The sequence below is a fragment of the Haliaeetus albicilla genome, chromosome 5 (genome assembly GCF_947461875.1).
Source record: "Haliaeetus albicilla chromosome 5, bHalAlb1.1, whole genome shotgun sequence".
Lineage (NCBI taxonomy): Eukaryota > Metazoa > Chordata > Aves > Accipitriformes > Accipitridae > Haliaeetus > Haliaeetus albicilla.
This window is the reverse complement of record NC_091487.1, coordinates 29,638,522-29,654,562: the sequence shown is the minus strand read 5'-3', so window position 1 is coordinate 29,654,562 and position 16,041 is coordinate 29,638,522. Positions and strand designations below refer to the sequence as shown.

Sequence of the window (16,041 nt, the reverse complement as noted above, 5' to 3'; positions counted from 1 at the left end):
GTAAACAGCAAAATCCATACTTATCTTTACCTACACAGGCATTAGAGGTGAGCTCAGAAAAAAAAAAAAAAGAAAAGAAAAAAAGAAGGAAGGAAGCAAGGGAGGGAGGGAGGGAGAAGCACAGTATTTCCTCACAGACTAGGGTGAGATCAGAGTGCTGTTGATGGCAGAGCTACACACTGTCTTCTCAGCTGGTCTCCCATTCCAGCTGTGAAAGAGAAGTGGAAGGTCAACATAGCAGTGGTGTTTTGTAGTGGCAAACTGAGTTGGTTTCCTGAAATCATTCAGGACCAGACCTCCGATTCCATCAGGATAATTGATTTTCACATAAATGTGCATTCCCCACTTTTGTGTGAAATGTACTTCTGGAGTGAAGCACTGTAACCTCAAAACCCTTGAAAGAAGTACTGCAACTCAGCATAGAGATACCAACTTTAATGTGTAGAATGCAGATATAGTGGATAATTACTTCAGGGGAAGATTTTGAAATATTTCTATTCTTAATGAAGTCTCTAACTTGTTTCAGGAAGTTAATTGGGTTTTTTTTCTGTTAGTGCCACATATTCGCAGTACTCCTGCCTTCCCTGCTCTTAACTGCACAGATGAGTGAATGGAAACCAAATCTTCTATTGGTACTCAAATAGCACAGCGTAGTTTTCTGTAGATTTCCATCTTGTCTTCTGTTGACTTTTGTGTCTAAGACAGTGCAACCTGGCTGAAGCTATTTCAGTGCTCAGGGCATTTGAAAGGTCTCTGCTTTGTGATGTCTAATACTGTAGGAACTCATAGTCCAGCTTTTGCTGCTGCAAAGACTCTCAGAGGGTCTCGTCTCCATTATCAGTCTGTTTTCACTAAACCTGTAGGAATTTCTCTGAGACCTCTGCCCACTGTCAAATCTAGCAAAAACTAGCCATGGATTGGGATGTTGTTAGTAGGGCAGACAAAAACACACAGAGTAGAGGAAACTACTACCTTGGAAGAACCACTTCACAATCCACACCTCGAAGGGTTACAGTTTTGTGGGCTTTTTTGTTGTTGTTGTTTCATGCCTCTATAAACCTAACTTTTAGTAACTAGCAGGTTCTGATTCATGCCAGTCCAGATTCTGCTTCTTTCAAGCGTCATAGGACTAAGGAGTCAAGTGGCAGTAACAGTTCTTGAGGCTTTTATGTACCCATCTTTACTGGAAAAGCGAATGGCCGCTTTAATTTAGTCCAGCTGTAATATGGATCCTAGAAGACTTCAGAGTGGACATCTGTGGAACTGCTACACAATCCCATAGGTGGAGAGAGAATTGGTATAGCAAATGGATCTCCTGCATTAGTACAAGGATTAATGACAGCTGGAGGAACTCTCAGTTATTAGGACCAGGTTCTGTCTTCTTTGCATTTTAACAGGGGATAAGAGGCTGAAGATAAGAAAACAGAGTTTTATTTTTTTCCATGTATCTGCTAAGGGTTACAGTTAGAAACAGCACTGGATTGAATGGACTTTAGATTTGTTCCCGATGTTCTGTGTTCTTATTATCTCTATATTCCATTGTCTATAAAGTATTCTCAATGTGTTCTTCTTTCAAGAGTATAAATCAGAATGATATGCTAGGCAAAGAACTCAATTTCTCATTCAAATCTTTTTGGTTGTCTGTATTGCCATCTAACAGATTAAATATGTTAAACGTAAGCCCCTCATCCTGTTTTTCCCTGAGCACAGCCTCTCTGCTTCATATGTATGAAATTGTGTGACCCAGGTGAGAACACATGTACTTAGTTCTGGGCTAGAGGTCTAATTCCAGCAAGCCAATTGTCAGGATCAATCACCAGAGCATCTGAGTACCTACTGAATGCAGGTGTTATTTTAAGAGTGCAATTAACTCTATACCACAAATTCCTCCCTATAATTTTTTCACCTAGTTTTTCTGGACAACAGATATTTAGATACTTTTATCTGTTTACTTTCACATAGTGTCAGATTATGTAGATTGAAAGAAAAACTAACCAAACATGCAGACATACAATGAATATAAGATCAATTTGAATGGAGCTTACATAAACTGAAATATTCATACATAACACAAAAGGGCTTTAAACTTGCAGCTTTGGAAAGTAATATTTACAGCAATACTTATTGCTTCCACAATCAGTTGTGCTTGTATAGGTGCTTCTACCTGCACAGTGTTCCAGACAGATCAGTTTCCCACAGTCTCTTGCTGTGTGGTCTGAGGTGCAGGACTCAGCCCTCATTCTGCCAACTCTCGCTATTTATCATAGCTCCTGCTACTGGGTCACCTTACTCTTTCAGTTTTGGCACTTATGGTAGTAAATGTTATACAGGTGCATACAGTGTCAAGTCCTTTACTCAGGGCAGCACCGCTCAATGCACAAATGCATGTGTGATTGGAATATTTGTACCACTGAAGGGCAGAAACTACTCAATATTCAAACCCTGTGTATCCAAAGCAAAGCCAGTCCACAGTCAGGTGTACACTTAATCCTGACCTAAAGCAATCACATTCTCAGGGTAAGAGATATATAATGTAATCTCTGTATGATAAGTCTCATCCTAAATAGATATAGTTGATTGTATTAGATGGCATGCAGTTATTGGCATCACAATCTTGCTGTCCAAACAGTCTGGAACCAACACTAGGAATCCTATATAATTGGAGCTCACCAGGAACTGGCATCATAAAGATGAAAGGTCAGTGCTTTAATACACAACTCCCACAAAATTGAATTTTAATTAAGTGCAACAGTGTCGAATCCCTCCCTCAGGAGTCCTTTTTCTCCCTTTTTCTTTACACTAATATGTGTAGCCCTCCTCTCAGAAAAGAGAATAACAAAGACAGCGTATAAATATTCTGCCTAGTAAGACTTCAACTTCAGAGATTTTCAGCAGTGGTTAGTATAGCATGTACTAATGTAAATCAGTGTGTTGTTTTAGCAATGAATCATTTGTGCAAAAGAATCAACAATGAAAAGTAGAATTTGTCAATGAGAACAGCAGTTTTTAACCTTTTGTGTGTGTGTGTGTGTGTGTGTGTACCAGTGGATCCCCAAAATTGTCCATTGCAGGGTTAAATACTGTGTGGTGAATTTAAGTCTATAGACAGTAAGCTTATTTTTCTCAGTTACCTTTCACAGCCCCTCAGTTCAGTTTGAAGTTGTTCAGAATGGATAGTTCGGATTGTCCAGACTGTTGAATAGTTCAGTTTTCAGTTTGAATAGTTCCGGTTGACATCAGTCAGATGGAAGACCACAGACTGGAGACAACTGATACGGACACAGGGAATGTAGAGTTTACTGAACATCTTCTTGCAGTAAAACTACTATAAAATTGTCTGATTGTCATGTAATAGATTAATGTATCACTTATCATTTTCCGCTTGTTCCAAAAGAAGCAAAGAAAGTAAACTCATACTTCCTATCTCTTACTAGTGGTTACTACTCACCTTGTAAAATATTTTACTCAAGAGAGGTTGCCTCCTCACTGTCGTTGAAGAACAGACCAAGAGCTTCGAGTTGTAGCAGGTCATCAGACAGTTAAAATTTTAATGCCATGGAAGCCTAACATGTAAGTTAAAAGAACCTGCGCAACCAGCTGACTTCAGCGGAGCAAACTCTGTACTGGGTAAAGCATCAGACCACTTCTAACAAATAGTTTTAATTCCCTCAGTGCACATCAGTGTGTCTTCTACGTGAAAACCTGCATGAAGAATTTCAGCAGTTCAGCCCAGCAATTTAGATCAGTTAATCAAACAGAAGCATAATAATCAGCAGAGATATAGAGGATATAGCAAAACAGTGCAAGGACTTGACCAAAAAATTTCACAGGAATAATGAAAGATCATCTGGCTTCTATCATGTGACTCAGTTTTGTTGTTCTTATCTGTATTTTGGCATTGATACAGTTGTCTGCATGTTATATGAAGGGGTGTGCAGAAGAAAAAAAAATTACCCTGTCATAAACTGGGTGCAGAATAAGTGCAACCTGCCTGTCCTGGATTTTTTTTTTTTTTTTTGTCACATTAGTAAGGCTCACTATTTCTCTCTCTTAATAGCATTGCAGTATAACCCAAGGATTCCCCCCCCCCTGCTGTGATGCCAACTTTTCAGCAAGTCTAATAGGTTTCTTGGTGCAGTTCCCTCTATGCAGTCAGGATGGTTTGGGATTTTGCAGCAATAGAGAATGGCCTTCTAGAAAAAAAAAAAAAAAGAAAAAAAAAATGCTATCTACAAGGCAGAGATCCCTAAAACTCATTTATTGCTTTTGTATACAAAAAATTGTCAAACTCTTAATCTCTGACTTTTTCCTTGAGGTCCCTTTGCTTAGAGATTTGTAATCTTTCTGTGATTCTGAGGCTCATCTCTCATACTTGTCAATCTATTATCAGTGAATAAACCTGGGAGTATTCCTTAAGAACCCAACTGCCACCTTTTAACATTATTCTTGACTCTAAACTCTTCTCCTCTACACTCTCCACTTTTGCAATGGTTCTGATCTGGAACAAAATCTGTTTTTTCTAATCAAGTAGTAAATCTGCCCCTGCAAGTTTTTGCTGCTTTGGTTACATAAACATACTTATTCTGTAAGTCTGGCAAAAGGTGCATCAAGGGAATCAGTCAAGTTTACTCTTCCTCCTTCCTTTCTTGGCTTTGAGCTATAAAGCAGACCTCCTTATTATTGACACATTTCATTTTTGGCACTTCCTTGTTGTCATAATTTGCATCCTGACCACACAAGCAAAGAGCACAAAAATGACAAATTAGGAAGCTGGCATCAAAGTCCGTTCTAACCACATCCTTTGAGCTTGCCCTCTTACCTCATCTCTCTTACTGTAGTTGTTTTGGTGCCAAATACATGTTGCTTTGTTCCCAAATAAGCGTCATTGATTCACAAGGAGTCTATGGTCATGTAGCCATATAACCGTTATGGTGGACTGTGATTAAAAAAATGGCCATGGTATAAGAATTGAAAACAGGGTATACTATGTGGTTTATGGTGGGATTTTTACTCAATAATAAAAAGCTTGTAGCCCAAGGAACGCTGCAGTAAGTCCTAAGCCTTTTTATTTTATTTGGACTTTTGTTTTGTTTTGTTTTCAGCAAGGGATTAAAAATACTGTAGAGGAGAAATAAAGCTTTTAGAGATTTTTGTAAGTCAGTAGATGATCAAACTTTAGTTGCTCATTTTTACTCATGTGTATCAAATACATAACACGTAAAATCCTATTTCCAGGAATAATACTCTGGTTGTCTCTTAGTACTTAATTGTGAAAGCCCAAGGTCAGATTTTCCACCTAAGTAGTTATGCTTTTGTATATTTGTTGGTGTTGCTGGAGGATATTACTCTGATATCTTAATAGTGAGAGCATAGTAGATGGGCATTGAGGCTTTGAATCAGATTTCTATTAGCTACCGTTTATGCGTTTTATTTCATTTTAACCCCCCATCCAAGAATGGTTCCCATGTTGAAATGAAACTTACTTTTTTGTTGCTATCTTTAGTAAATCATGTTTTTTAAGCCATGCTGTAACACAATAAATAAATTATGCAATAATATGTTTATTATAAGAGAGGGACTATTTGCTTTCGTAAATGTCAATTGCATCCAATACTGCCTCCCTTTAAAAAAAAAAGTAAAATATTTTTGCTGTTATTGAAAGTTGTATGTCTAATTGGTGACAGGCTTTGTCCTCAAATTAATGCTCAGCTCCAGTTATAATATCTTTGTGTCATAACAGTGAAAAATTCTAATTAAGATGATCTGTTTGCCAGGAAAAAGTTTAGTGTATCAATTAATCTGTTTTATCAGGGGGAGTATTCCTTCGCGAGCCCCTATCTCCTGATCAGAGCCTGAATGATGAGAAAAACATCACAGATGCATGCTGCATTGGACAAAGAACACATGCATGCATTTAAATCATCTATATCTTACTTTTTACTGATGTAATTGTGAAATATGTTCTTTTTGCATTCATAATTAGGGGGTGGAACAGATGGTGAAAGCTTAGTTTAAAATAATCTGTCATTAAAATAACCTAGCCTACTGGTAATTCTTCACTCTAACTGGAGTTTAGGTCAGGGTAACAGGGGGTTTTGCGGCATTGGAATACACTAGAAAGAATTAGGGACTTCATGGATAGTATGAAATATGAGGATATTCTCCAGAAGGACATTGTAGTAAGACTCCAGTGAATTAAATTTGCCTGTAGTGGGAATATGCAAAAATGGCTGGGACAAAATTCCTCTGACAAATATAAATCCATTTAGTACGATGCATTATACATTAGTGCATATTCGGTCAAAGTGGTACAGTGGATTTCATATCCTGAGAGGAAATAACCTCACTATTCTACAAATACTGTAAAAGGCACTTAGTATTTTGGGTTAAAAACCTGTGCTTTACATTTTCAGATTATTCTGATGTCAGAGGATATAAATTATAATTATTGGCATTATTATTCAGAGGTGCTGTATCTAGTGACTTTTACATCTGAGTCTCGCTTTCTTCATGTCTACCACGTTGACTTGCTGGTATGTGACAAAGGAAATCTTGTATCAGTCCTGACTGGCTAGTTTAGAACAGTTTTCAGGAATAAGAAAACTGGCTCAGTAAATCAGATACTTGCATGTCTTTAAAGCATTTATTTTAGTGTTTCCTCTAAGATTTCATTCTCTAACAGCTTTGAAGAAAGCATATAGATTTCAGCATGGTATTATGATAAATCTTCTCAAGGAGGGGCAAGCATTAACTTTTGTGTCGGTTCTTTTTCATCTTAATCCAACCTTGGTTAATAATCAGAAAATTCTACATAGTGGGTAAGAAGATGTAATTAACCCTTTGACCCCAGAATCTTAATTGGCGCCTGTTGAAAACAGTGGGGCAGTTAAAAAAAAATAAATTAAAAAGTAGCCTGTGGTGATTGAAACAGCATAAGACATAATGGTTTTCTGAAATCAAAAGTACTAGGGAACTTCAACTTTAATCATATTTTGCATAAAACCAGTTAAGTGTAGGTTTAAACAAGAAGTTGCCAGTCTTCCTTAAATTGGATTGTGCTCAAAATTGGCATTTGGGGTCACCCTGACCCTTCTTCAGCAGCCGCACTAGATGGGATAGGATGGAGTTTATGACAGTCAACTTCATTTATAAAAATAAAAAAGAAATTAACTCAAGAATATTTTCCTAACAGAAGACACTCTACCTTTATATTCATGGCCCCTGCTTCAATGAAAATGGGATGTGTTATGAAAAAGCAGTTACCTTTGCAGTCCCTATTTCTATATTATAGTCGATGGTAACTGTGGAACATCTGAAACACAAATCCTATCTGCCTTTGAACTACAGTGAAACTGTTCAGAAATTCTGGCTGGAAATTACACTGTGGCGCTCATTTTAAAAGAGAGATTTGAAAGCTGACTAAATCCAGTACCCTTCTCGCATTTATTGTGTCCTTAGTTATATATAGGTAACATGAATAACACTTCCAGAGATTTCTCATTAAAACAAAATTGTTTGTAAATAGGTGGTGTACAATGGTATCACATACTCTTCTTCAGTATATAGCATAACCTCTGTTATGTTGTCTGCTACCCTCTCTGAAGTCTGCTGCTCTCTTGGCATGCACAGAGGACATACGCTTTATGAAAAATTGAAAAATTTCAACACGCATTACTTAAATAATAAATATTCATAAATAATACCTATGAATAACGAATGAGACAGTCCTTCAGAACTACTATTTGACCTGTATAAGAAACAACAACATTGTCACAAAAGTGGTCCATCTCAGCCCTTTCATCCTGGTGGGAGGAACTGCCTTGCATTGCAAGGTGGCTATTTCTCCCACTATTTTTATTGTCATTTTTCTTAGCTATTAGGACTTGAGCTTAGTACCTGGCGCCTTTGTTCTAATGTCTTTCTTTGTATTTTGGGCATGGAAGTAATTAGTTGTTCCATTAGCTGTTAATCAGTGGCTTTTTCAAAATACAATTAAATACACTGTCTGATTTTGCTCTATTGACCAAAGTGCTGGATTCAGTCAGTATTTGTACCCAAGCATAACTTCAGCGAGGTGGGAAAGGAAACGGAGAAGGACTGACCACGACTTAGTAGTCTCGGTTGGCATAATGAACTAATTTTATGGCAGGGGAAGTGACTAATCACGCAAGAAGCCAAAGTAGTTGTGGGTATGCTGCATTGGCCCTGCCAGTCCATCGGTGGTGCCTCCTTAGTACCTCCCCTGTAAAACTAGGAGGCAAAAGTAAGGAATAGTCTTCCAGAAAGAAAGCGAAGAAAAGGGTAAAGAATTAAAACTATTTAACTGAAAGGAGAGAATCAGAGCCAATGGCACGGAAAAGTAGCAAGTGCTTAAAATGTCTAACACTTCTCACTTTAACACTCTTCCTTCCCAGCTGCTGATGACTTTCCAAACTTTAGCCATGAAGGTTGAAATTTCTTTCTACAGTTGTGCCAACCAGAGATAGTTTTATTTATTTATATTTTTCCAGCAAAACTGGATTCAGCCAATTCCAAAACAACACTGAGGAAAACAGTACTGATTAAGCAGAAATAAAAGCTTTCTTCAAACTTTTCTTTCATTAAGAAGACTGAATTCCTGAATAAGATGATGCATAGAAAAGAAGCAGGAAAGCCATCAGTGACTCAGAGAATTATTTTTTATTGTTCTTACAAAACTCTATCCAGATATGCCAGATAATTACACACTAATGCAGTGGACTAAACAGACCAGATCACAAATGTGCTCCAACTGTATGTAACTCTCTTGACTAAAAGAGCAAGGGGACCACACTAAAAGCTTGGATATGTTATAAACTGAGAAAAGGAAAGTTGTTTTTATATGATATACACAAATAACCTGTGAAACTTCTTTCCTGAAGGTATCATTGAGCCAAGAACATAACAGGATTAAAAAAAAAAAAAAAGTCTTGAGCACAACAGTTATAAAAAGTAATTATAAGGAATATCAGATATCATGGTCAAGCCAACTAGTAACAACCTTAGCTTAGAAAGAAACTTCTAGTAGGCTTGTCATTACCTACATAACCATTATGGATATTTCAAACACTGTTCTGAAGCATCTAGGTACACGCTGTCAGACCCAGGAAAACTGACCACATCAGATAGGCCATTAGTCTGATTCAGTATGGCAATTTATTGTTGCTTGTGGAGAATGGCATTCTAGCAAGAACATATATAGATGGCCAGGCAATCAGGATGACGGTTCTCAGTTTTATTTCTAACAGAGGATTAAACCAATTTCCTCAAAGGAACATGGGATAGAGCATCAGGAAAACTTAAACCAAGACCTTTAAAGGTTTACTCTTCTGATCTTTCTGTGACGGGGAAAGTGGATAGTAGCAAAAGAAATGATACCTAGTGGGGGAGATCAAATGTGTAAAGGTTTTTATTGTCCTTGTATGGATCTAAGTTTGAACTTCACTGTTCGATATTTTCCACCTGTTATTGATGTTAAAATTCAAGGAACTGATGTTAATCATTTCAAAAGAAATTATGATGATTTATAAGAGGCCATAAATGGCTTGCATAATATAAATGTTTTTACATGAAGGAAATCTATGCAGATTTACATTTTTATTAATTCATAAATATAAATTAGAGTCTTTCTTTAATGCAGTGTCTTTAGTGAGGGTTTGTTTTCCAATATGTGGTTTATTCTTTTTAGAAAACACAGATTTTTGAACTAATTCCACCACCTACTACATCAGAGAGGGGTGAACACTTGCCAAAGACAGCTTCTGACCAGCAGCGTGTTAAAAATTAATCAAGAAGCAGAATAAAAAAATTAAAAACCCTCAGAAATCACTGTTCTGTATTTGAAAAGGAATGAAACGATTACATGACTTTATCATCATATATCTCCATCAAATTTGTGTGCATCTCTTATTTTTTCGTCCAAAACCAGGTTAATCTCTCAAATGCTACAGTTATATTTTTACTTTACACATACCTTTATCCCAAGGAGATATTTGGGATGGGACTTTCTGGGACTGTTTCTTGTTCATCCCAACGTTTGGAGTGTTTCTGATTTTCTGAGTTGTTTCAGCATTTCTAATTTCTGGAATTTTGTGATTTTACTTTTGCAATAGTGAATGCTTGTTTGCCAATAATCAGCCTCATAAAAAGCATAAAAGTAAAGACAAATATAATGTATGAAAGACAGTTTCTTCCTAGTGAATATTTGCTCTTATTCCTAGAGGTATATTTCTGTCTTCATGTGCAGTGATTTACTCCGTGTGTCAGTTTAGAATATAGTCCTTTGTTTATTAATTGCACTCATGTTTCAAAAGGTATGCATTAATCTGTGTAGTCATATTTTGATTTTTGATTTTTGCAGTGGAAACTTGAACCTGTCAAAGTAAAATCTGATCTAGAGTTTTACACCAAAGGGATGAAATTCATAACATTTCTATAGACCTAAGCTGTAAACATATTTGACAGTAATCTGCTGATTGGCTTTGTTTGTTGTCTCACAAAAGGAAAATGGTGTGTGTGTGTATGTGCATGCGCGCGCGCGCGTGTGTGTGTGTAATCCTCAATTAATTAACAAATTATTGAGGTCCATAGTGGTTTGAGTGATAGTGGGATTTTATTTTCTCTTCTTCAGTTTTTGGAAGTGGAAATTCTCGGCTTTGATTCTGGGGGATGGGGGGGGAATCTTCTTACATAGCATTTGATTGGAAGGTTACTTGTTTTCCTTATTTATTTCTTCCTGTAAAAAATTGAACAATATTTTATTTTTCTGTATTTCTTCTGTCATTAAAATGAGATAAATTTTATACACTATATGACAGATGTAAGCATGACAATAAGTCCTTGAACTTTGGAATATACTCATATGCTGTTTGTTAATATGTAGACAGAATATAAAGAAATTGTCTTAAGGATTCAGATTAAAAACACTCTCACAGGAATCAGAACATTTTCCTCAATTTGTTCTGTGATGCCTTTGTTTGAATCTATTTCTATCTGGAATTTAGATTTTTATTAATCTATTCACTTTTTTTTTTCCCCCCTTACTCTGTAGTCCCTGGATGGATTTGTATTTGCACTAAATCAAGAAGGAAAATTTTTGTACATTTCAGAAACTGTCTCCATCTATTTAGGCCTGTCCCAAGTAAGTACATGCTTTTGATTCTAGAACATAATTGTGTATGATGCGTTCTTATGTTTATCATTCTTAAAGAAATAATAATTTGGTTTCTGTATTTTGTGTGGATTATTGAATTAGTTATTTAAAGTTGCATCTGGTTCATCCTGAGAAGTAATTGAAAAACGTATCTACCAGTATTGGACGTTGAGATAAGACAAACTTGTACCTGAAAACTTTTTGCCTTGAAGGATCATTATTAATTTATTGAGAACAAATGAAGTTTCTTTTCTCAGTTGTTTTGAACTTTAAACCTCTGTACCTGATAGGAAAGGGACACACTAATAGTACTTCCCTTGTGTCCTATTACTGGATGTTTATGGAGTACCCTGCATTATCCAGGGAGCTGACACGATGACAGGGAGTCATTTGGAGTCAAGAAATGCTGAAAGAGACCATTAAAATGTCTTGCAGGGAGGGTTCCAACAAGGACACATTTTGCCGCACTCACAAATGCTCACTAATATGAAAAGACAAATTTATAAAATACAATAGTTTGATTTTTTTTTCATTTAATTGCTGACAAATGTTTTTCAAAGATTAAAAGGTAGGACAAAAGTGGGGGGAAAGTTGCTTGTTGATGCTTATTCCTAATCCTGCAGCATTCAGAAATATTTAGGAAGGATAGCTTCTTTCTGCATGTACTTAGAAATGCAACAGAAAGATTTTGCATGATGATTTTCAGAGTAGGATAATCTACTTCTATTGCAGTCACCCTGAGGAGAAAAAGAAAAACTGAGATAATATTTACTTCAGCTCCTTTAAAATGGGACCCATACTACTATGAGGAGACAACTATTAACACTGGCAACTGTCAGTTTTGCTGTACCCCAACAATGAAATGGGAAATTTTAACATTTAGTGCATAAAAAAGACTAATTTTAAATATTATCTGGTGAGAATCTGAATAGAGGTTCATTAACTTCTCAAAGAACATGCAAGCAATTGGCTGTAATAAGTTCAGTAATTGTTATTTTGTGCTGGCTTTAGCAAACCAAATGATAGAAATGGAAACAGAGCTGTTTCTAACTCATATCAGTATTCTTGTCTCTCATTAAAGTCCCTCGTTTTGTAATAGACTTTAATCCCTGCCTTAATCTGTTTGGGAGTTAGTATCAAGAATCTCAAATTTTGAAATTGGTGCGCCACCATGTTGCTAATACAGTAAAGAATCGGAACTTTAATGTTTATTATTGTCTTATGCTCATATTAATCTGTTTTATGCATAGTATCCAACGAAGTTTAATAAGCCAGTAAAGAAGAAGGATGGATAATTAGTTTAAGCAGGTAAATGCTAATTAGGAAACTCCTGAAAGGCATCCATTATACACTAGCTTAAAACAAATTTTACAGCCCTGGTTAGTGGTGTAATCCAAATTCTGTCAAGGCAACTGCATTTTCTGTAATTGAGATGTGTATGTTTGCTTTGCATAACAGATGGCTCTGTATGCTTAGACTGATAGCTAGGAAAATAATAATTGCATTATTCTGGCCAAAAGAATATTAGCTCTTGGGTTTTGGCCATTTCAGTCAGTCCTCCTGCCAGCACAGCATATGCACATATATGGATTGGATTTTCAAGGAAATTGATGCATCTGGAATAGTGTGGCCATCTGAAATATCATCTGTTCAAGAAAAATTTGGCTTTAACCCTATGCTAGTCTCTTGTTAAAAACATTTTCTGCCACTGTCTTTTTAACTATAGGAGCTGGTAAATCTTTCCTTACTCTGAACTTACATCATGTTGTTAAGACTTCACACTTCATCTGGATCCCCATATACATTTCAAGCAAGGGTTCAGATAAATAAAGCAATTGTCTGCATGTTAGAGTGTTTGATATATCACGACAAATGCTTCCTTGTGTTCACTTCTGAAAGTATTGATGGAAAAACTACCAAAAATTCAGAACCCGGACTGTGGATTTTAATACAATAATAGATGAAATCTGCTGAGATCTACTAAAATATCTGTGATTTTCGCTGTTCTTCTCTTCTGTCTTTATGGAGACATTTTGTATTTCTCAGACCTACTGTATTTATATTTTTAATATATTGTTCTCTTGGTATAATACTATATAGCTAGGTCTCTTAATAATGACAAAAGAAATGCTGTAGCTACTTGTTACTAAATCACTATTCAAAGGTTATTTGTTACAAAAAATATTAGCAATATCCATAAAACCATTTCTCAAACTATACATGGAAATGCTACTGTTTGCACTACAACAATCTTAAAATAGTCATAAATTCTGAATTTCTGGAATGGTGCTATGTGATACATGTGGTGTTGCATTTCTTGCACTGCAGGTAAACATTGATAGGTCCCTACCCTGATACTCCCCAACTATACATTTATATAGAACCTCTAGGTAATTTTGCACTTCAGAAAGTCTGGATGTACATTATAAGCGTTTTTATTTGAAACATCTTCAAGTGCTGACTTTGGAGTCTTACTTTCTAGTCAAATGACTTCTTAGAGACTTCATCCTTGTTCAGTTGTGGGTTTTTTTTTTTCTTTTTTAACTAGTATGCATGGAAATAATGTACAATATATTTTGTACTTGCAAAGCAAAATCTCATGTCTCAGCTAAAGGAAGATAGTCCTTGTACTGAATCTCAGTAGGTGAAAACAGTTTTCATGGAACCCAGTTTTTCTCTTTTCTGAAAACTGAGAGTCAGTGGTACAAAACTAATGGATGCTGATGTTCTAAGATAGCTGCAGGGCTAATAGTAAAGAAATCTGATAAAGCAGTATCTTGGGAGGTAGCCTGGCAATGATGATAATAAAGTTACTCGTGGCAAAAATAACAGTATATTTGAACAGTAAACAAAAATTACAATGAATTCTCTTTTGACATTACAATGAATGTACCTTGGATGTAGACACCCATAGATATATATGTTTTGAACATTTTGTCTTCCAGCTAATGCTAACCAAGAATTTTAAGTTAGTTTGGCAGACATGGATTTTAGAGCACAGTGTGGAACTGCCATCAGAGCAGTTTCAGAGAGCAGAGATGCATTTCAAAGTAGAAGGAAAGACACAAAGTTAGCTGAAAATAATGAGCGAGAGAAAGGAGAATAAAAGCAACAGAAATGGGCCAAAATCTCCCATTTATATCCTTAGTCTGTATAAATTGTCATAGCTCAATTATGCTTGGGGCAAGCTGAAATAGTCCAACATACCTTCCAGTATTCAGTAGTTTCAGGAACTGTAGTATTTGTTGGAAGACCCAGACACACCTAGAAACATGCAATACAGCCAGGATTTCTTCCCTGGGTTGGACAACATGACCTGTGATGGTGTAGCTCACCCTTTTGACAATACATACAGCTTTTTACACTGCACCTCTGAAGTGATGTAAAAATGTTTTGTCTTCATATATATCTATTCTCTGACATTTTCAAGTCAGCAGGTAATTTTTGTTATCAAGGTAACTGACGTCTTTTTGAATACCCAGTCCCTGATTTCCTTTTAGAAATGGGATGAGATTTCAAAAGTAGATGACTAAAATGAGTCACCGTATCTGGACATAGAAAGGCACTCGAATCACTCCTTCAGGCACTTGGAAGTCAATATCAGTGCTTACCTAAGAGATTTCGATTCTTTCGCAAAGTCTCTGTGTTTGAGCCTTAAGCCAAAAATATGCTGAAACACAAATAGTAATAAATAGGGAGAAAAATCTATCCAGAACAAAGGATAGAACTGTCAGACATATGAGGTTTCAGGGTCAATAGAAAATATTATGGGCTGATAAGCTGGCTAGGGTACTTTTGCTTTCAGGAAATGAGTTCTTAATCACCTCTCACCAACATTTGTACTCAACAAGGATATTATGCATTGTTTCCCCTCTGTGAGGTTCACACCTTAAAGTAAAGTATTTCCTACCTTTGCTTCTACTTGTCCAGGACACAGACCAGGTTTGCAAAATGGCCTGTTGAAAAGAGAGCTCACTAAAAAGGAGCAGTGCCGCTGCAGGCATAATAGGAGATAATAGAGATGAAGAAGGAAAAAAAAAGAATAAATTGTTGAGGTTTTGTCCTTTTTAAAACAAAGCAGGCAAAACCAACAGGTATATTACATGTGTACTGCGTTACTAGTAGCATAACGTATCTCCTTATTTTTGGCTTTCTGTGCATTTGTTCTCCGAAATGGCAGATAAAATTATAGCTACAGCACACAAGTACAAGGTCAAATAAATGACAGTACTCAGTCTATTTGTGAAGCTATTCTGAAAAGGAACCATGGTGCCAAATGTGGTTTATTTGAATAATAAAGAAGAATTAGATTCCCCTGATAACTTGGCTGAGGGCCAATAAATCACTGGAGGTTAAGAATGCTTTGCAACTGCCATGTATTTCTTTCGCTTTTACGAAGCACAAACTTCAACTACTATGCTCTACCTGTTTTTCAATGCAAATCAAGTTGAGGTTAGTAGATGGCTAAAGGATTGCTTTTGTGCTCTGTTTGCTTAAAAAATAGTATAAAGCAATCTTGACACGACACATTCATTCTCTAAGTTCTACCTTATTTTCCCCCATACCATTCTTTAAATAAAATAATAATAATAATTATTATTATTATATACAAAATAATAATAATAATATACAAATATTATCAAATAAATAATAATAATAATAATATACAAAAAATCCAAGGGGAAAAAAAACCAAAAAAAACCCCCAACCAACAAAAGCCAGGAACTTCACAGGAAAACTACAGGTTTTTTAAGCAAATCTAGACAATAACCAATTGAGAAAAGAGCTTGCTTTTCTTTGTTGTTGTCATTGTTCTAGTGCTCTGAATTTAAATACTACTATATAGAATGATCATTTCTGCTTATTTAGTA

The 16,041-nt window shown here is 36.0% G+C and overlaps 1 protein-coding gene across 6 annotated transcripts in view; it reads left to right on the top strand.

Annotated features, from left to right (window-relative positions):
* Window positions 1-16,041, top strand: part of NPAS3 (neuronal PAS domain protein 3) — a 628,856-nt gene that overhangs the window by 426,656 nt on the left and 186,159 nt on the right. For all 6 annotated transcript variants that reach the window (XM_069784007.1, XM_069784009.1, XM_069784008.1 and 3 more), the window contains one exon: window positions 11,069-11,158. In XM_069784007.1, coding sequence (XP_069640108.1) covers window positions 11,069-11,158 — 90 coding nt within the window. The remainder of the gene's footprint in view (window positions 1-11,068; window positions 11,159-16,041) is intronic.